This window comes from Rana temporaria, chromosome 8 (assembly GCF_905171775.1).
Source record: "Rana temporaria chromosome 8, aRanTem1.1, whole genome shotgun sequence".
Classification (NCBI taxonomy): Eukaryota; Metazoa; Chordata; class Amphibia; order Anura; family Ranidae; genus Rana; species Rana temporaria.
In genome coordinates this window covers 181,908,821-181,929,370 of record NC_053496.1, presented here as the reverse complement: position 1 = coordinate 181,929,370, position 20,550 = coordinate 181,908,821, and the positions used below count along the sequence as shown (strand labels likewise).

At 43.2% G+C, this 20,550-nt stretch overlaps 3 protein-coding genes and 1 long non-coding RNA gene across 5 annotated transcripts in view; 1 reads left to right on the top strand and 3 right to left on the bottom strand.

The window, feature by feature from the left end:
* Window positions 1-20,550, top strand: part of LOC120910202 (gastrula zinc finger protein XlCGF26.1-like) — a 1,148,070-nt gene that overhangs the window by 535,563 nt on the left and 591,957 nt on the right. The gene's annotated exons all lie outside the window — the stretch shown is intronic.
* LOC120910001 (gastrula zinc finger protein XlCGF26.1-like) lies at window positions 3,236-9,193 on the bottom strand. 2 transcript variants are annotated; one of them, XM_040321822.1, is made up of 4 exons: window positions 8,953-9,193; window positions 8,712-8,853; window positions 7,541-7,685; window positions 3,236-7,366 (listed from the first exon to the last, which is right to left on the bottom strand). In XM_040321822.1, exons 1-4 carry the CDS (start codon window positions 9,022-9,024, stop codon window positions 5,647-5,649), a joined length of 2,079 nt encoding a protein of 692 aa, XP_040177756.1. In that variant the 5' UTR covers window positions 9,025-9,193; the 3' UTR covers window positions 3,236-5,646. The 2 variants fall into 2 exon arrangements, with proteins under 2 accessions (XP_040177756.1, XP_040177758.1); XM_040321824.1 differs by lacking the exons at window positions 7,541-7,685; window positions 8,712-8,853; window positions 8,953-9,193 and adding an exon at window positions 7,415-7,531 and having other exon boundaries at window positions 3,236-7,384.
* Window positions 12,891-17,085, bottom strand: LOC120910056 (oocyte zinc finger protein XlCOF22-like). Its single transcript, XM_040321907.1, has 3 exons — window positions 16,975-17,085; window positions 16,735-16,876; window positions 12,891-14,945 (listed from the first exon to the last, which is right to left on the bottom strand). The coding sequence occupies exons 1-3, from the start codon at window positions 17,044-17,046 to the stop codon at window positions 13,489-13,491; spliced, it is 1,671 nt and encodes a 556-aa protein (XP_040177841.1). The 5' UTR covers window positions 17,047-17,085; the 3' UTR covers window positions 12,891-13,488.
* Window positions 18,483-19,869, bottom strand: LOC120910257. Its single transcript, XR_005741463.1, has 2 exons — window positions 19,430-19,869; window positions 18,483-18,518 (listed from the first exon to the last, which is right to left on the bottom strand). It is a non-coding gene; the product is annotated as an uncharacterized LOC120910257 (long non-coding RNA).

Below are 20,550 nucleotides of genomic sequence, written 5' to 3'. Positions count from 1 at the left end.
AAATTGCGAACGGAGCATGCGCAGAACGTCCGGCGCGGGAGCGCGCCTAAATTAAATGGTACACGCCCCATTTGAATTGGGCGGGCTTGCGCCGGACGTGTTTACGATACACCGCCGCAAGTTTACAGGTAAGTGCTTTGTGGATCGGGCACTAACACTGAAAACTTGTGGCGGTGTAACGTAAACGGGTTACGTTGCGCCGCCGCAATTGTACCTGAATCTGGCCCATACAGTATATCTTTAAGTATTCTGGCAACCGGTCAAATAAAAAATACGCTCAGTATAATTTTGATTCATTTACATAAAATGGTTCTATATTTATGTATATGTAAATATCTTTTTAAAACTGGTTTGTCTAGGAATGGCACAGGTTATATATATCAATTAATATCACACAAAATGATTATCTATACGGATAAATGAATAATTCTGATATATCCGATGAGTATGTGTTAATCTAAACATAGGTTAATGCTTATACATTTATAATCACGATTTGGTGTCTTTCATAATGCTAATTAGCTCTTTAACCACTTTAGGACCGCCGCCTGTATATTTACGTCGGCAGAATGGCACAGACAGGCATAGGTAAGTACAGGTACGTCCCCTTTAAGATGCCGCCGCACGGTCGCGCGAACGGCCGGCGGCACGCTCGCGACCCTGCCGCCTTCTCCGCGAGTCCCGTGGACTCGATCGCCGCGGGGATACCCGCGATCGTCTCACAGAGAGATAGAGCGGGGAGATGCTTATGTAAACAAGCATCTCCCCGCTCTGCCTAGTGACAACAGTGATCACCGCTTCCGGTGATCACTGTCTCGTCACACACAGCCCATCCCCTCTACAGTTAGAAGCACTCATCAGGGCACACTTAACCCCTACAGCGCCACCTAGTGGTCAACCCCTTCATTTTTATGCCACTGTTCGCTGTAAAAATGACAATGGTCCCAAAAATGTGTCAAAAGTGTCCGATGTGTTCGCCATAATGTCGCAGTCACGATAAAAAATAAAAAAAAAAAAAAAAAAAAAAACGCTGATCGCCGCCATTACTAGTAAAAAAAAAAAATTATTAATAAAAATGCCATAAAACTATCCCCTATTTTGTAGACGCGATAACTTTTGCACAAACCGATCAATATACGCTTATTGTGATTTTTTTTACCAAAAATATGTGAAAGAATACGTATCAGCATATACTGAGGAATTTTTTATATATATAAACATTTTGTTTTTATGTCATTTTTTCAAATGCAATTTTTTTAATTTTATTTTTTATTGCATTTAAGTCCAAATATGAGATCTGAGGACTTTTTGACCCCAGATCAAATATTTAAGAGGACCTGTCATGCTTTTTTTCTATTACAAGGGATGTTTACATTCCTTTAATAGGGATAAAAGTGACCCTTTTTTTTTTAAAACTGTTTTAAAATCAATAAAATAAAGTCCTGACGAGCTCACGTGCAGAAGCGAACACATACGTGAGCAGCGCCCGCATATGAAAATGGTGTTCAAACCACACATGTGAGGTATCACCGCCATCATTAGAGCGAGAGCAATAATTCTAGCCCTAGAACTCCTCTGTAACGCAAAACATGCAACCTGTAGAATTTTTTTTTAACGTCGCCTATGGAGATTTTTAAGGTTAAAATTTGTTGCCCATTCCACGAGTGTGCGCAATTTTAAAGCGTGACATGTTGGGTATCAATTTACTCGGCGTAACATTATCTTTCACAATATAAAAAAATTGGGCTAACTTTACTGTTGTCTTATTTTTTAATTAAAAAAAGGGATTTTTTTTCCCAAAAAAAGTGCGCTTGTAAGACCGCGGCGCAAATACGGTGCGACAAAAAGTATTGCAACAACCGCCATTTTATTCTCTAGTGTGTTAGGAAAAAATTGTATAATGTTTGGGGGTTCTAAGTAATTTTCTAGCAAAAGTTTTTAACTTGTAAACACAGAGTCTGAAAAAGAGGCTCGGTCCTTAAGTGGTTAAATATCTCATGGTAGGCCTTCATCTTTTTTCTCCTGGTGAAGGCGGAGAATCGGAGTTTGGTGGGCAATTAAAATCTCATGGTAGGCCTTCTTCTCTTTTCTCCGGGTGAAGGAGGAGGATCGGAGTTTGGTGGGTAATTAAATCTCATGGTAGGCCTTCGTCTCTTGAGATCGGTGATGAAGGCGGAGGATCTCATGGTAGGCCTTCATCTTTTTTCTCCTGGTGAAGGCAGAGAATCAGAGTTTGGTGGGTAATTAAAATCTCATGGAAGGCCTTCGTCTCTTGAGGTCGGGTGAAGGCGGAGAATCGGAGGTTGGTGGGTAATTATAATCTCATGGTAGGCCTTCGTCTCTTGAGGTCGGGTGAAGGCGGGGAATCGGAGGTTGCTGGGTAATTAAAATCTCATGGTAGGCCTTCGTCTCTTGAGGTCGGGTGAAGGCGGAGGATCGGAGTTTGGTGGGTAATTAAAATCTCATTGTAGGCCTTCATCTCTTTTCTTCGGGTGAAGGCGGAGAATAAGAGTTTGGTGGGTAATTAAAATCTCATTGTAGGCCTTTGTCACTTTTCTCCGGATGAAGGAGGAGAATCAGAGTTTGGTGGATAATTAAAATCTCATGGTATGCCTTTGTCTCTTTTCTCCGGGTGAAGGCAGAGGATCGGAGTTTGGTGGGTAATTAAAATCTTATGTTAGGCCTTCGTCTCTTGAGATCGGGGATGAAGGCGGAGGATCTCATGGTAGGCCTTCATCTCTTTTCTCCGGGTGAAGGCGGAGAATCAGAGATTGGTGGGTAATAAAATCTCATGGTAGGCCTTTGTCTCTTTTCTCTGGGTGAAGGTGGAGGATCGGAGTTTGGTGGGTAATTAAATCTCATGGTAAGCCTTTGTTTCTTTTCTCCGGGTGAAGGCAAAGAATTGGAGTTTTGGTCTGTAATTAAAATCTCATGGTAGGCCTTCATCTCTTTTCTCCGGGTGAAGGCGGAGAATCGGTATTTGGTGGGTAATTAAAATCTCATGGTAGGCCTTCGTCTCTTTTCTCTGGGTGAAGTCGACGAATCAGAGTTTGGTGGGTAATTTAATCTCATGGTAGGCCTTCATCTCTTTTCTCCTGGTGAAGGTGGAGGATCGGAGATTGGTGGGTACTTAAATCTCATGGTAGGCCTTTATCTCTTTTCTCTGGGTGAAGGCGGAGGATCGGAGTTTGGTGGGTAATTAAAATCTCATGGTAGGCCTTCATCTCTTGAGGTCCGGGTGAAGGCGAAGAATCGGAGTTTGGTGGGTAATTAAAATCTCATAGAAGGCCTTCATCTCTTTTCTCCGGGTGAAGGCGGAGAATCGGAGATTGGTGGGTAATTAAAATCTCATGGTAGGCCTTCATCTCTTTTCTCCGGGTGAAGGCGAAGAATCGGAGTTTGGTGGGTAATTAAAATCTCATAGAAGGCCTTTATCTCTTTTCTCCGGGTGAAGGCGGAGAATCGGAGTTTGGTGGGTAATTAAAATCTCATAGAAGGCCTTCATGTCTTTTCTCCGGGTGAAGGCGGAGAATCGGAGATTGGTGGGTAATTAAAATCTCATGGTAGGCTTTCATCTCTTTTCTCCGGGTGAAGGAGGAGGATCGGAGTTTGGTGGGTAATTAAATCTCATGGTAGGCCTTTGTCTCTTGAGATCAGGGATGAAGGCGGAGGATCTCATGGTAGGCCTTTGTCTCTTTTCTCCGGGTGAAGGCGGAGGATCGGAGTTTGGTGGGTAATTAAAATCTCATGGTAGGCCTTCATCTCTTTTCTCCGGCTGAAGAAGAAGGATCGGAGTTTGGTGGGTAATTAAAATCTCATGGTAGGCCTTCATCTCTTTTCTCCGGGTGAAGGCGGAGAATCGGAGATTGGTGGGTAATTAAAATCTCATGGTAGGCCTTCATCTCTTTTCTCTGGGTGAAGGCGGAGAATCGGAGATTGGTGGGTAATTAAAATCTCATGGTAGGCCTTCATCTCTTTTCTCCGGGTGAAGGCGAAGAATCGGAGTTTGGTGGGTAATTAAAATCTCATAGAAGGCCTTCATCTCTTTTCTCCTGGTGAAGGTGGAGGATCGGAGATTGGTGGGTACTTAAATCTCATGGTAGGCCTTTATCTCTTTTCTCTGGGTGAAGGCGGAGGATCGGAGTTTGGTGGGTAATTAAAATCTCATGGTAGGCTTTCATCTCTTTTCTCCGGGTGAAGGAGGAGGATCGGAGTTTGGTGGGTAATTAAATCTCATGGTAGGCCTTCGTCTCTTGAGATCGGGGATGAAGGCGGAGGATCTCATGGTAGGCCTTTGTCTCTTTTCTCCGGGTGAAGGCGGAGGATCGGAGTTTGGTGGGTAATTAAAATCTCATGGTAGGCCTTCATCTCTTTTCTCCGGCTGAAGAAGAAGGATCGGAGTTTGGTGGGTAATTAAAATCTCATGGTAGGCCTTCATCTCTTTTCTCCGGGTGAAGGCGGAGAATCGGAGATTGGTGGGTAATTAAAATCTCATGGTAGGCCTTCATCTCTTTTCTCTGGGTGAAGGCGGAGAATCGGAGATTGGTGGGTAATTAAAATCTCATGGTAGGCCTTCATCTCTTTTCTCCGGGTGAAGGCGAAGAATCGGAGTTTGGTGGGTAATTAAAATCTCATAGAAGGCCTTCATCTCTTTTCTCCGGGTGAAGGCGGAGAATCGGAGATTGGTGGGTAATTAAAATCTCATGGTAGGCCTTCATCTCTTTTCTCCGGGTGAAGGCAGAGGATCGGAGTTTGGTGGGTAATTAAATCTCATGGTAGGCCTTTGTCACTTTTCTCCGGGTGAAGGCAAAGAATTGGAGTTTGGTCTGTAATTAAAATCTCATGTTAGGCCTTTGTCTCTTAAGATCGGGGATGAAGGCGGAGGATCTCGTGGTAGGCCTTCATCTCTTTTCTCCGGGTGAAGGCGAAGAATCAGAGATTGGTGGGTAATTAAAATCTCATGGTAGGCCTTCGTCTCTTTTCTCTGGGTGAAGGTGGAGAATCGGAGTTTGGTGGGTAATTAAATCTCATGGTAGGCCTTTGTCACTTTTCTCCGGGTGAAGGCGGAGAATCGGAGTTTGGTGGGTAATTAAAATCTCATGGTAGGCCTTCATCTCTTTTCTCCGGGTGAAGGCGGAGGATCTCATGGTAGGCCTTCATCTCTTTTCTCCGGGTGAAGGCGGAGGATCGGAGTTTGGTGGGTAATTAAAATCTCATGGTAGGCCTTCGTCTCTTGAGGTCGGGTGAAGGCGGAGGATCGGAGTTTGGTGGGTAATTAAATCTCATGGAAGGCCTTCGTCTCTTGAGATCGGGGATGAAGGCGGAGGATCTCATGGTAGGCCTTCGTCTCTTTTCTCCGGGTGAAGGCGGAGGATCGGAGTTTGGTGGGTAATTAAAATCTCATGGTAGGCCTTCGTCTCTTGAGGTCGGGGTCTGTATATACGATGGACCTTTATGGGGGACTCCCACTCCTCTTACTGGATTTGGTTATTGGGAAAGAATGGAAAAAGAGGAATGGGGACAACCGAACTTGGCCAGAAAGAGAGCCGGGACTTTCAGAAGATGAAGTCTCCAAGAAAAAGGAAGAAGCCAGTAGAAGACTCAACTTGGAAGACTTCACCTGAAAACAGATTATTTACTACTCAGCTACATTTCCTTTGGGTGTAAAGCATTTCCCGCACTCTGAACATTAGAAAGATGATCACCGAGGTGACTTCTCTGGTGTCTAAGGAGGCTTGTTTTCGCAGTGAAACATTTCCCGCAGTCCGAACACGAAAAAGGCCGCTCACCCTTGTGAAGTCTCTGGTGTTGAACAAGGAGTCTTTTTTCGGTGAAACATTTCCCGCACTCTGAACATGAAAAAGGACGCTCAACCGTGTGACGTTTCTGGTGCTGAACAAGGTATCTTTTTGCAGCAAAACATTTCTCGCACTCCGAACATGAAAAGGGACGCTCAGTTGTGTGAATCCTCTGGTGTATATGAAGCTTTTCTTTCATAGTGAAACTTTTCCCGCACTCTGAACACGAAAAAGGACATTCACCTGTGTGAATTCTCTGGTGGCGAACAAAGCCTCTTTTCGACGTGAAACAGTTCCCGCACTCTGAACAAGAATAAGGACATTCACCCGTGTGAATTCGCTGGTGTACAAAAAGTTGTTGTTTCAGAGTGAAACTTTTCCCGCACTCTGAACAAAAATAAGGACGTTCACCTGTGTGAATTTTCTGGTGTACAAAAAGATGTTGTTTCATAGTGAAACTTTTCCCGCACTCTGAACATGAAAAGGGACGCTCACCGGTGTGAGATCTCTGGTGTATTAGAAGGTAGTGATTCGTAGTGAAACATTTCCCGCACTCTGAACATAAAAAAGGGCGTTCGCCCGTGTGAAATCTCTGGTGGTAAACAAATTCTCTTTTTGAAGCGAAACAGTTGCCGCACTCCGAACATGAAAAAGGACGCTCCCTCGGGTGACGTTTCTGGTGCCCAACAAGGTATCTTTTTGTAGCAAAACTTTTACCGCACTCTGAACATGAAAAAAGACGCTCAGCTGTGTGAATCCTCTGGTGTAAATTAAGCATTTTTTTCAAAGTGAAACCTTTCCCGCACTCTGAACATGAAAAAGGGCGTTCACCCGTGTGCATTCTCTGGTGGTGAACAAAGTCACCTTTCGACGTGTAACTGTTCCCGCACTCTGAACAAGAATAAGGACGTTCACCTGTGTGAATTCTCTGGTGACCGAAAAGGTGTTGTTTCATAGTAAAACTTTTCCCGCACTCTGAACAAGAATAAGGACGTTCCCCCGTGTGAGTTCTCTGGTGTACGGAAAGATGTTGTTTCGTAGTGAAACTTTTCCCGCACTCTGAACATGAGAAGGGACGCTCACCCTTGTGAATTTCTTTCTGGTGTGTAAGGAGGTATTGTTTCATGGTGAAACACTTCCCACACACTGAACAAGAAAAAGGACGCTCCCCGGTGTGGATTCTCTGGTGTATTACAAGATGTGGTTTCTGAGTGAATCCTTTCCCGCACTCTGAACATGAAAAAGGACGCTCCCCCGTGTGAATTCTCTGGTGTTTAGAAAGAGCTCCTTTTTGAGTGAAACATTTCCCGCACTCTGAACATGAAAAGGGATGCTCACCCGAGGGACTTTGTTGCTGTATAGGTGGTGCTCTATTATAAGTGAGAGGTTTCTCACAATCTGGAGATGGCGAGGAACTCCCTCCTGTAGGATCTCCATCAGATAAAGAAGACTTCATGGGATTGGATGGATGTGTTGATTGATCGGCACTGTGAGATCTCAGATGGACAACTGAAGTCATAGTGTGGGATTCATCAGAAGGTTCCTCAGGATTAGAAGGATCCATTGATCTTAGATGGTCATCTGATGTCATAGTGTGGGATAGATGGTCATCTGATGTCATAGTGTGGGATAGATGGACATCTGAGGTCATAGTATGGGATAGATGGACATCTGATGTCACAGTATGGGATAGATGGTCATCTGATGTCATAGTGTGGGATTTATCAGAAGGATCCATTGATCCCTCCAGATGGGAAGGTCTGTGATGTGCGGTTGGAATAATGGGATCTTCTCCTGGAGAACATTGTGTGATGTCATCATCTTCTGCCTTGAGATCGGGAGATAAAATTGGATCTCCTTCCAAGGTTTTCAGAACAAAGCGTCCATCTGTAAGAAAACAATTTTTAAATAAAAATGAAAAAGAAAATCTAGACCTACATTCAGGAGTCAAATATTGTATGTTGGTCCGCCACTAAAAAGTTTCCCAGGGCTCTGGCATGGCATTGGGTGTAATAAGGGCAGAAAAAAATACAGAAACTATAGTGTAGGATTCAGGAGTGCGTTACGCACACAGTGCAGGGTTCCGGAGTGTGTTACGCACAGAGTGGAGGGTTCAGAAGTGTGTTACGCACAGAGTGCAGGAATCAGGAGTGTGTGAAGGGTTCAGGAGTGTGTAATGCCCAGAGTACAGGGTTCAGGAGTGTGTTACGTACAAAGTGTAGGGTTCAGGAGTGTATTACGTACAGAGTGTAAGGTTCAGGAGTGTGTTACGTACAGAGTACAGGGTTCAGGAGTGTGTTACGTACAGAGTACAGGGTTTAGGAGTATGTTACATACAGAGTACAGGGTTCCAGAGTGTGTTACGCACAGAGTGCAGGGTTCCGGAGTGTGTTACGTACAGAGTGCCGGGTTCAAGAGTGTGTAATGCACAGAGTGCCGGGTTCAGGAGTGTGTAGAGCACAGAGTGTAGGCTTTAGGAGTGTGTTACGTACAGAGTGACTATATGTACGGGAAAGGAGTGTGGTGTGTATGGCGGTGTGGCGCCACATGGTCATATTTGGGCAATGAAGTCACCACTAGGATTCCCTGACATCACTAGAGGACTACATATAATATTCAGTGTACGATGAGCTAAAAAAGAAGATTCACCTCGGTTTACGGAAAGGGTTCTCTTCTGTAAGAGCTGTAGAAATATTTAATACTCTTCCACAGGAACTTGGCCTACACCTGACTCGGTATATTATTTTTTAAATATGACTCGATGTTTCTAAATACTCAAATACACACGACCACTGATATTTGTAGGAAAAACTACGTAGAATGTTTGGTTATACGATTGCCATAATAAATCCACAAATCGTAGAAGTAAAATAAAAAAGTTAAATGTTTCGGCATTTAGTGTTTATGACTTACTTGTGTCCTTATGTAGAGAAGATTCCTCCTGTTTACTTTCCATAATCTTCTCCCCCTCCTCCATAGACTGCTGATCTCCACTCACCAACCTCTCTTCTTCTTCCTCTTTATCCTCAACTTTGATGTCTTTCCGTTCTTCACGCTAAACCCCCAAAGATGATAGAAAAGGAACAAGAGATTACATAGAAGAATGTTCTCTCATAGAACTATTTTCGAGTTCTTTTTCTCCAGTCCCATCTACCTGATCATTCTCTTTATAGGTGTGATCTTCCTGGGTGGAATCCCGGGAATACAGAGGACAACCCTCCTCCATAGACTGCTGATCTCCACTCACCAACCTCTCTTCTTCTTTAGCTGTTCGCTCTTTCGGTTCTTCACCCTACATCCCAAGGATAAATAACATTTTAGTATCAAGAGTAGAATGTCCTCTCATAGAATTAAGAGTTTCCCCCTCCTCCATAGACTGCTGATCTCCACTCACCAACGTCTCTTCTTCTTCCTCTTTAATCTCAACTTTGACATTTTTCAGTTCTTCACCCTAAACCCCAAAGATGATAGAAAAGAAACAAGAGATTACATAGTAGAATGTCCTCTCATAGGACTATTTTCGAGTTTGTTTTGGCCAGTCCCATCTACCTGATCATTCTCTGTAGAGTTCGGATCTTCCTGGGTGGAATCCCGAGAATAGAGAGGACCTCCCTCCTCCATAGACTGCTGATCTCCACTCACCAACCTCTCTTCTTCTTCCTCTTTTACCTCAAATTTGATGTCTTTCAGCTTTTCACCCTAAACCCAAAAGATGATAGAAAACATTTTTAAAAAAAGGAACAAGAGATCACATAGAAGAATGTCTGATGGCTTAGAATACATTGTTAGGTCTACATGCTCAGTCCCACCTACCTGATGATGGTGGGGGATGGTGTGACCTTCCTGTGTGGAATCCTGGGGATACAGAGGAAGGGGACCTCTCACTGGTGGGTTCCCATTACTGGATCCATCTGTAGGAAACACACACACTGACTGAATACATTGTTTCTATGTGTTTATCAGATGATAGGGGATCTAGGTGGAGCCTCCGTACTGCTCTCTCCTTTACAATAAAGTCTCCTCTTACCCGGTGATGTGAGGGGCGGCTGATTGTCCATCATGACGTCCTTGTAGAAATCCTTGTGTCCTTCTAAAGATGGTTCATGGGATTGACAACTATTTTTCAATTGCTCAGATGTCCTCTTCACTACTTCATTTATCCTGTGCACAATTAAATTATCACTTAGTACATTCTCAGAATCCTCCTCACCTCTCCGGTCAGGTCTGTGTTTTATTAATAGCGATAAGAGTGATGTCATGTGATTTGAATAAATGGCGCTATATTTAAGATGTATCTAGTCTGGATGGACAGTTGGATAAATAGTTCTATATTTAGGATGTATCTGGTCTATAAACCAGAGGCTCTGGATGGACAGTTGGATAAATGGTTCTATATTTAGAATGTATCTGGTCTATAAACCAGAGGCTCTGGATGGACAGTTGGATAAATTTTTCTATATTTAGGATGTATCCGGTCTATAAACCAGAGGCTCTGGATGGACAGTTGGATAAATGACTCTATATTTAGGATGTATCTGGATTATGAAAACAACCTTCATAAACATCGATAAAATATACATATTTTGTGTATCATCATCTGCTGGAGATAAAAGACGTCACAGTGACTATGGAGGAAGAGGACGGACATGACGGGGGTTACTGGGTGTAAATAGAAAATAATATCTTATTACCTCATCTGTTGCCCGTTCCAGCAATGTCTCCTCTCTACTACCTCCCGACTCACCTCTCACCTGAAACTTCCTGTTTATACTCTGACATCACTTCCTGTCTGTACCTGACATTACTTCCTGTTGTTGCTTTCCACTGACAATACAATAAATCACCACCTTTTGTTAAATATAAATACTGCCGTCTACATTACGTTTCATCGTTTTTCCCTCTGCCCTGTGGTCTATTCTTCTATTACGTTACATATTATTATTATACAGGATGTGTATAGCTAAAACAGTTTGCGCAGTGTTTTACAATATAAAGGAGGACAGTCCAATTACGACACAGTTCAAAGCAGAAGGAATAGGAGGGCCCTGCTCATGGAGTTTACATCGATGATTACACACTCATGTTGTACCTCACATTGAATCCAGACAATACAAAAGTTAAACAAAAAAACAACAATTTGATAGAGTTGTAATATTTATAAATGTTACATAGTTAGTCAGGTTGAAAAAAAGACACAAGTCCATCAAGTTCAACCATAAGAAATAAAATAATAATAATAATAATATCGTACAATCACAAATACGCAATTCTACCCACAGTTGATCCAGAGGAAGGCAAAAAACCCCAGCAAAGAATGATCCAATTTGCTACAGCAGGGGAAAAAATTCCTTCCTGATCCCCCGAGAGGCAATCGGATTTTCCCCGGATCAACTTTACCTACAAATCTTAGTACTCAGTTATTTTCTGTACATTTAGGAAAGAATCCAGGCCTTTCTTAAAGCTGCTTGTACTTCATGCTCTGAGGACTGTGACTACCAGCTCTACCCACCTATAGAGTGGACATCACCAACCAGCTACTCGGCACTCGTGCCTTTACACTTCCAGTCCCCACCTTCAGGAGTGTAGGCGGGAGGAGAAAGGGAGGCTTCCATCACATTCCAGTCTCCACCAGGTACGTGAAAGCAAACAACGACTCCTGCTTTACTATAAAGGGGGCTATATGCCCAAGCAATAAAAGAGAAGTTTCATTTAGCTGGGCAAAGGTGTCAGTGTGTTTCTTTTACGTCAGGCATGTCCAAAGTCCGGGGCAATCGCAGCCCTCGGATCAGTTTCGGACAGCCCGCCTGGTAATCTTGACATATATATCTTTTGTCACCCCCAACAAATCACTGAGCACCGGGGGCCACAAAAGATAGGTATGCTGGTTGCCTAGGAGGGGACGGGACGAGTGCTGTGCATACAGGAGAGTATTTTCTGTTTACACAGAGTCCTGTGTAAAAGGAAGTCCCTTCTCCTGCGCTGGCCATTGGACAACTGTTCTGTCCATCACAGGAGGCAGGACTTTCAATTAAAGAGGCCCGTAGAGAAAACAGGAGTTTCTCCTGTATGTCGGCGCTCGTCCCGCCCCCTCCCTGTCTCCTCTGCAGGCTGCACTGACGGCAATGGTGAGTCTGCATTCATGGCAATGGAGTGTGTGCTGCATTCATGGCAATGGAGTGTGTGCTGCATTCATGGCAATATGGTGGGTGCTTCACCACACACAGTCACAAAGGCAGGGGAATTCTTCTCGGTCTGTTATTGTTCAGCATGAAATTACCATTCTGTCGAGAGTAAAAACGATACACCTCAGATGTTCCGTTGAGTTCCGGGAGGGGTCACTGTCTGGCTGTGTGTCATGGATATGCAATAAAGTCTGGCAGCTTACCTGTCTCCATCTGTTCATTAGAGGCCTGACTCTGTTCTGGTTGCCTTTTTATCACCTCTCCTTCTTGTATGGCCCCACCCAGGCCATCCCAGGAAGTCTACATTAACTGTTGCACTAGAGGTCTGCAGTGCTGTTCAACCCGTGTTGTTAGCTTAAGTTCCCTTTCTGCAGTGTGCTACGATTACCTTCCTGTGTACCGTTTTTGGCTCGTCCCTGACTTCTCCTGTTTGCCTGTGACCCTGACCTTTTGCCTGTCCCTCGGTTACCCTTGTCTGCCTGTTGCCCTGACCTCGGCTTTTCCATCACTATCGCTTGTCCTGCTTGCTGCTTCCCCTCTCTCCCTGCGGAGCTTGACCTAGGGGATCCCAGGGGTCGCGACCTGGATCCAGCTGCGGCGAAGGCCATCCTCACCACTAGAGGCTCTGGTGAACACAAAGCTGGGTCTTAGACTGCGCGCCCTGGGGAATCTTGGGTTCACGCTTCCTCTCTGATAGCAGCATAGGGTTCACTACCCTGTGGTGCATCCCTGACCCCAACAGGGTGCACTTTTCACCTGGCCACAGATGACCTGACACTGTGTTAATAGAAGCCTGCTCTGTGTTTATGAGTTAATTTCTCAGTAGGACACTTTGATGGTTGACTATGAATTTTGATTATAACCCCCCCCCCCCTCCTTTCCCAAAAAAGGGACTCAGTACAGAATATGGTAAAGTGAAGAGCTTTCTTTTTTATGAAATTTTTTATGAGATCAAAAAACGGATTTACAAACTGAATCCAACCAAAATCATATTTAGTATAAATTGGAGTAAAACTTTATTACGTTTATTCAGAATTATGAATTGGTGGCACCATCGATGGAATGATGATGAAGTGCAACAGCCTAAGCTCCTTTATTTGCATGGCCAGGGATTCTCTTCATCTAGACCAGACCCTTATTCTAGAGGAGGGTCTAATAGGGATGTTAATGGGGGGGCTCCCACAAAAAAAAAATCAGAGTAATGCCCCGAACACACGATCGGAATTTCGACTGATTTTTTTGACGGAATTCCATTCAAGCTGTCTTGCATACACACTGTCACGTAGGGTGACCACATTTCCAAACTATGGAATGGGAAATGGGGACAACCCAACTTGACCAGAATGAGACCCGGGACTTTCAGAAGATGGAGTCTCCAAGAAAAGGAAGAAGCTAGTAGAAGACTCAACTTGGCAGACTCCACCTGTAAAGAAAATAGAACTTTTCCCGGGATGTTCCCCTTTAAATAATCATTCTGCGAATCCTTGTGCAAATTCTTTGATACCCAATTACATTTCCTTTGACTGTAAAGCATTTCCCACACTCTGAACATGAGAAAGATAATCACCAAGGTGACTTCTCTGGTGTCTAAGAAGGCTTATTTTCACAGTGAAACATTTCCCGCACTCCGAACACGAAAAAGGGCGCTCCCCCGTGTGAACTCTTTGGTGTTGAACAAGGTATCTTTTTGTAGTGAAACATTTCCCGCACTCCGAACACGAAAAAGCCCGCTCAACTGTGTGAATTCTCTGGTGTACGAGAAGTTTTTGCTTTAAAGTGAAGCTTTTCCCGCACTCTGAACATGAAAAAGGGCGTTCACCCGTGTGAATTCTCTGGTGGTGAACCAAGTCTCTTTTTGAAGCGAAACAGTTGCCGCACTCTGAACAAGGATAAGGACGTTCGCCCGTGTGAATTCTCTGGTGTACAAGAAGCTTTTGTTTCAGAGTGAAACTTTTCCCACACTCTGAACACGAGAAGGGACGATCACCGGTGTGAGTTCTCTGGTGTATAAGAAGGTATTGATTTGTAGTGAAACATTTCCCGCACTCCGAACAAGAAAAAGGACGCTCGCCCGTGTGGATTTTTTTCTGGTGTTCAAGGAGGTATTGTTTCATGGTGAAACACTTCCTGCACTCTGAACAAGAAAAAGGACGCTCCCCGGTGTGGATTCTCTGGTGTTTAACAAGGTTTGCTTTCTGAGTGAAACCTTTCCCGCACTCTGAACATGAAAAAGGACGCTCACCCGTGTGAATTCTCTGGTGTCTGTGAAGCGTTCCTATGTCGATGAAACATTTGCCGCACTCTGAGCATGGAAAGGGACGCTCACCCGTGTGACTTCTCCCCTGTGTAGGTGGGGCTTTGTTATTAGTAGAAGATTTCTCACAGTCTAGAGAGGACAATAAACTCTCTCTTGTTTGACTTCCACCACATAAAGAAGACTCATCGGGATTAGATGGATGTGTTGATGGATCCGTATTGTGTGATCTCAGTTGGATATGTGATGACATAGTATGGGATAGATAAGAAGGTTCCTCAGGATTGGAAGGGCTTGTTAAACTTAGATGGACATCTAATGTCATAGTATGGGATTTATCGGAAGGTTCCTCAGGATTAGAAGGACCCATTGATCTTAGATGGACATCTGATGTCATAGTATAGAATTCATCAGAAGATTCCTCAGGATTAGAAGGACCTATTGATCTTAGATGGACATCTGATGTCATTGAATTGGATTTATAAGAAGGTTCCTCAGGATTAGAAGGACCCATTGATCTTAGATGGACATCTGAGGTCATAGTATGGAATTTATCAGAAGACCCCTCAGGATTAGATCGCTCCTGATTGGAAGGTCTTTGATGTGTGGTTGGAATAATGGGATCTTCTCCTGGAAAACATTGATCTTCTGACTTGAAACCTGGAGATAAAATTGGATCTCCCTCTGAGGTTTTTGGAACAAAGCGTCCATCTGTAAGAAAACAAAAAAAAAAATGTTTCTAGTCTTACATTCCGAAGTCATATATGTTGGTCCGGTACTAAGAAAGTTCTCGGAGCTCCGACATTGGAATTGGGTGCGATCATTACACCAAACTACGAATACGAACCAGATAAAGGATACAACACACCCAAACCTCACCGGCACTAGATACAAGAGTCTTCAAGAGAGGCCACTGGCATCACTCTACTCCATGATTGGTTAAATCAGCCTTTCTCAACCTTTTCAACACAAAGAAACCCTTAAAATAACTTTCTCAAGGAACCCCTGCTAAGAATGACTATATCTACAACTCAAGAGACATTAGTGAGAAGGTTAGTGGGAAGAATTCTCCTTACACTTGTGGTCATTGGGAAGAATGACCTCCTTACAGATAGCTACAAAGATCAATGGTGTCAGTAGGAATTTTATTGGAGAGGCAGAAATTGCTCATTGCTCAAGGAAGCTCTAGCAACCTCTGGAGGAACCCTACGATTCCATGGAACCCTGGTTGAGAAAACCTACTCTAGAGGAACCCTAGGATCCCATGGAACCCTGGTTGAGAAACCCTACTCTAGAGGAACCCTAGGATTCAATGGAACCCTGGTTGAGAACCCCTACTCTTGAGGAACCCCAGGATTCCATGGAACCCTGGTTGAGAAACCCTACTCTAGAGGAACCCTAGGATTCCACGAAACCCTGGTTGAGAAAAACTGTTCCTTACACTTGTGGTCATTGGGAAGAATTACCCCCTTACAGAAAGCTCAAAAGATCAATGGTGTCAGTGGGAACTTATCTGAGATTTAGAAATTGCTCATGGAACCCCTAGCAACCTCTGGAGGAACCCTAGGTTTCAATGGCACCCTGGTTCAGAAACCCTACTCTGGAGGAAGCTTAGGTTCCATGGAGCCTTGTTGAGGAAGAATTTTCCTTACACTTGTCATCATTGGGAAGCATTACCCCCTTACAGATAGCTAAAAAGATCAATGGTGTCAGTGGGACATATCTCAGAGGCAGAAATTGCTCATTGCTCAAGGAGCCTCTAGCAACCTCTGGGAGGAACCCTAGGATTCCATGAAACCCTGGTTGAGGAAAAATGTTCCTTACACTTGTGGTCATTGGGAAGCATTCCCCCTTTACAGAAAGCTAAAAAGATCAATGGTGTCAGTGGGAACTAATTGCTCAAGGAACCCCTAGCAACCTCTGCAGGAACCCTAATGTTCTACGGAACCCTGGTTGAGGAAGAATTCTCCTAACACTTGTGGTCACTGAAAAGAATGACCTCCTTACAGATAGCTAAAAAGATCAATGGTGTCAGTGGGAACTTATCTGAGAGGCAGAAATTGCTCAAGGAAAATCTAGCAACCTCTGGAGGAACCCTAGCTGAGAAACCCTACTGTGGAAGAAGCTTAGGTTCCATGGAACCCTGGTTGAGGAAGAATGTTCCTTACACTTGTTGTCACCGAAAAGTATGACCTCCTTACAGATAGCTAAAAAGATCAATGGTGTCAGTGGGAACTTATCTGAGAGGCAGAAATTGCGAATTGCTCATGGAGCCTCTAGCAACCTCTGAAGGAACCCTGGAATTCCATGGAACCCTGATTGAGAAACCCTGAGTTGAAAAAAGCTTTACCTCAGTTTACGGAAAGGGTTTTCTTCTATAAGAGCTGTTAAATAATGTAATACTCTTCAGAAGGAACTTGGCCTACACCTGACTTCACCTGATCATAGAAGAAAAACAAAAAAATGTGAAGTGTTTCGGCATTTAGTGTTTATGACTTACTTGTGTCCAGATGTAGAGAAGATTCCTCCTGTTTACTTTCCATAATCATCTCCCCCTCCTCCATAGACTGCTGATCTCCACTCACCAACCTCTCTTCTTCTTCTTCTTTAACCTCAACTTTGATGTCTTTCCGTTCTTCACTCTAAACCCCAAAGATGATAGAAAAGGAACAAGATATTACATAGAAGAATGTTCTCTCATAGAACTATTTTCGAGTTCTTTGCCCCCAGTCCCACCTACCTGATCATTCTCTTTATAGGTGTGATCTTCCTGGGTGGAATCCCGGGAATACAGAGGACAACCCTCCTTCATAGACTTCTGATCTCCACTCACCAACCTCTCTTCTTCTTCCTCTTTATCCTCAACTTTGATGTCTTTCCGTTCTTCACCCTAAACCCCAAAGATTTATAAATAGGAACAAGAGATTTCATAGAAGAATGTTCTCTCATAGAACTTTTTTCGAGTTCTTTGTCCCCAGTCCCATCTACCTGATCATTCTCTTTATAGGTGTGATCTTCCTGGGTGGAATCCCCGTAATACAGAGGACCTCCCTCCTCCATAGACTGCTGATCTCCACTCACCAACCTCTCTTCTTCTTCCTCTTTAACCTCAACTTTGATGTCTTTCCGTTCTTCATTCTAAATTTCAGAGATGATAAAATATAAAATCTGGAAACACTGCTGCCAATAATAAATGATTACATAGAGTAATGTCCTCTCATAGAATTATTTTTACATTTTTTTCCCCAGTCCCATCTACCTGATTATTCTCTTTATAGGTGTGATCTTCCTGGGTGGAATCCCGGAAATACAGAGGACCTCTCTCCTCCATAGACTGCTGATCTCCACTCACCAACATCTCTTCTTCTTTAACTTCAACTTTGATGTCTTTCAAATATTCATCCTAAACCCCAAAGATGACAGAATGCATTTAGAAAAAGGAACAAGAGATTACAAAGAGGAATGCCTTCTTGTTTTTGAGTTCTTTTTGGCCAGTCCCATCTACCTGATCGTTCTCTTTATAGGTGTGATCTTCCTGGGTGGAATCCCGGGAATACAGAGGACAACCCTCCTCCATAGACTGCTGATCTCCACTCACCAACCTCTTTTCTTCTTTCACCTCATTTTTTATGTCTTTCAATTCTTCACCCTAAACTCCAAAGATGACAGAACACATTTATAAGTAGAAATAGATTACATAGTTTACACTATAATTTAGGTCTACATTCTCACTCCTACCTACTTGAGAATAGTGAGGGATGGTGTGACCTTCCTGTGTGGAATCCCGGGAATACAGAGGACGGGGACATCTCTCTGGTGGGTTCCCATTACTGGATCCATCTGTAGGAAACACACACACTGACTGAATACATTGTTTCTATGTGTTTATCAGGTGATGGGGGATCTAGGTGGAGCCTCCGTACTGCTCTCTCCTTTACAATAATGTGCACCACCCTACAGTTTGGGCCCCACTGTTAGCTGGGAATACAGAGGACGGGGACATCTCTCTGGTGGGTTCCCATTACTGGATCCATCTGTAGGAAACACACACACTGACTGAATACATTGTTTCTATGTGTTTATCAGATGATGGGGGATCTAGGTGGACCCTCCGTACTGCTCTCTCCTTTACAATAAGGTCTCCTCTTACCCGGTGATGTGAGGGGCGGCCGATTCTCCATCATGACGTCCTTGTAGAGATCCTTGTGTCCTTCTAAAGATGGATCATGAGATTGCCAGCCGTTTTTCAACTGCTCAAGTGTCCTCTTCACTACTTCATTAATCCTGTGCACAAATAAATTATCACTAGTTATATTCCCAGAATCCTCCTCACCTCTCCGGTCAGGTCTGTGTTCCTCACCTACCTAGTCAGGTTTAAAACCTTTCAACTGTTTCTGCCCTATACTGGCACTATATGTCCATTAGAGTATGCTGTAAGCCGATATCTATTTGCATTTTGAGTAGAGTCGTGATTGACCAGTGAAGGATTACTCTGATGCAGTTGGACAGTTAGGACGCATATTGCAAGAATTACAAAATTCTCGAAACGTGTAAGAGTGTATAGTAGTGTGCAGAGCATTCATCTAGAATTTTCGTAATATCCTTTCATTCACTTGACCGTGGTCTTAATCTATCCTTATATATGTGGTTGTGTGATAACCAGAGGCTCTGGATGAACAGTTGGATAAATGGCTCTATATTTAGGATGTATCCGGTCTATAAACCAGAGGCTCTGGATGGACTGTTGGATAAATGGTTCTATATTTAGGATATATCCGGTCTATAAACCAGAGGCTCTGGATGGACAGTTGGATACATTATTCTATATTTAGGATGTATCTGGTCTATAAATCAGAGGCTCTGGATGGACAGTTGGATAAATGGTTCTATATTTAGGATGTATCTGATCTATACACCAGAGACTCTGGATGGACAGTTGGATAAATGGTTCTATATTTAGGATGTATCCGGTCTATAAACCAGAGGCTCTGGATGGACAGTTGGATACATTATTCTATATTTAGGATGCATCTGGTCTATAAACCAGAGGCTCTGGATGGACAGTTGGATAGATTGTTCTAAATTGAGGATGTCTCTTTATTTGAAACCCCAGTAGACATCACAGTGACTATGGAGGAAGAGGACTGACATGACTGGGTGTTACTGGGTGTAAGTATAAAATATTATCTTATTACCTCTCCGGTGTAATCCATCGATGTCTCTTCACTACTCGTATTTCTATCTCTCCCAAAACTTCCTGTCTTTACCTTATAAAACGCCATTTCTTTGTCATACATCATTTCCTGTTCCTACTTTCCATCACTTCCTGTGCTTTCTTACATCACTTCCTGTCTGAGCGATCCTCGCGCAGTAAGTGATATCGCCATCTTGTGGTGATTTTATTAACTGCATCCCATGTTATGTGTTAATATTTTGCCCTCTGTCCTGTAGCTCATTTTTTGGTTATATTTCATACATTATGACACACACATTATACTTCAATCAAAACTGAATCAATAATAAATATTTTATCTCTATTTTTACACCCTCTGCAGTCACCTGATTTTGGCTGGGCAGCATTTTTTTTATTTTGCTCACGCATTTTAAAATCTGCATCTTTGACTAGAAATACATTATATTTAATTCCCCCAGATTATTACGTTTTCTGAAAGCAGAGCTCCTCTAGAAAACAATGGTGGTAGTTGCAATGTTTTATGACTGCTTATAAATCTATATTTTCAGGAAAAAATACACAAAAATGAATTTTAATGCACACACACAATATAATCTCTGGTCTTTCTTTTTTTTTTGTACAAAATAAAACGATGAGTTTGTGTTGAGTAAATAGATATCAAATCTTTTAGGCATAAAAACTGCAGGTGCCCACGAAATAGTGAAAAATGTTGGTACACAAAATGATGTTACCCAATCTCTTCCCATTCACCATTAGTTGATTGTCTCTGACTCCAGGGAGCTAGGGAAGCACCATGAAGCACCATGACTGAACGCGATATCTCCTCCTCATTTGTCAGGAACATGACGGGATATTGAGGGTTGGAGATGGACCTTTCATATGGTGTACAGTATCTCCTCCTCATTTGTTGGGAACATGACGTTATATTGAGGAATGGAGATGGACCTTTCATATGGTGTACAGTATCTCCCCCTCATTTGTTGGGAACATGACGTTATATAGAGGAATGGAGATGGACCTTTCATATGGTGTACAGTATCTCCTTCTCATTTGTTTAGTAAGGGAGGACCTAAATACCCTACCATCAGCCAGCATCAAGTGGAAACGGATTATTAGTTCTGC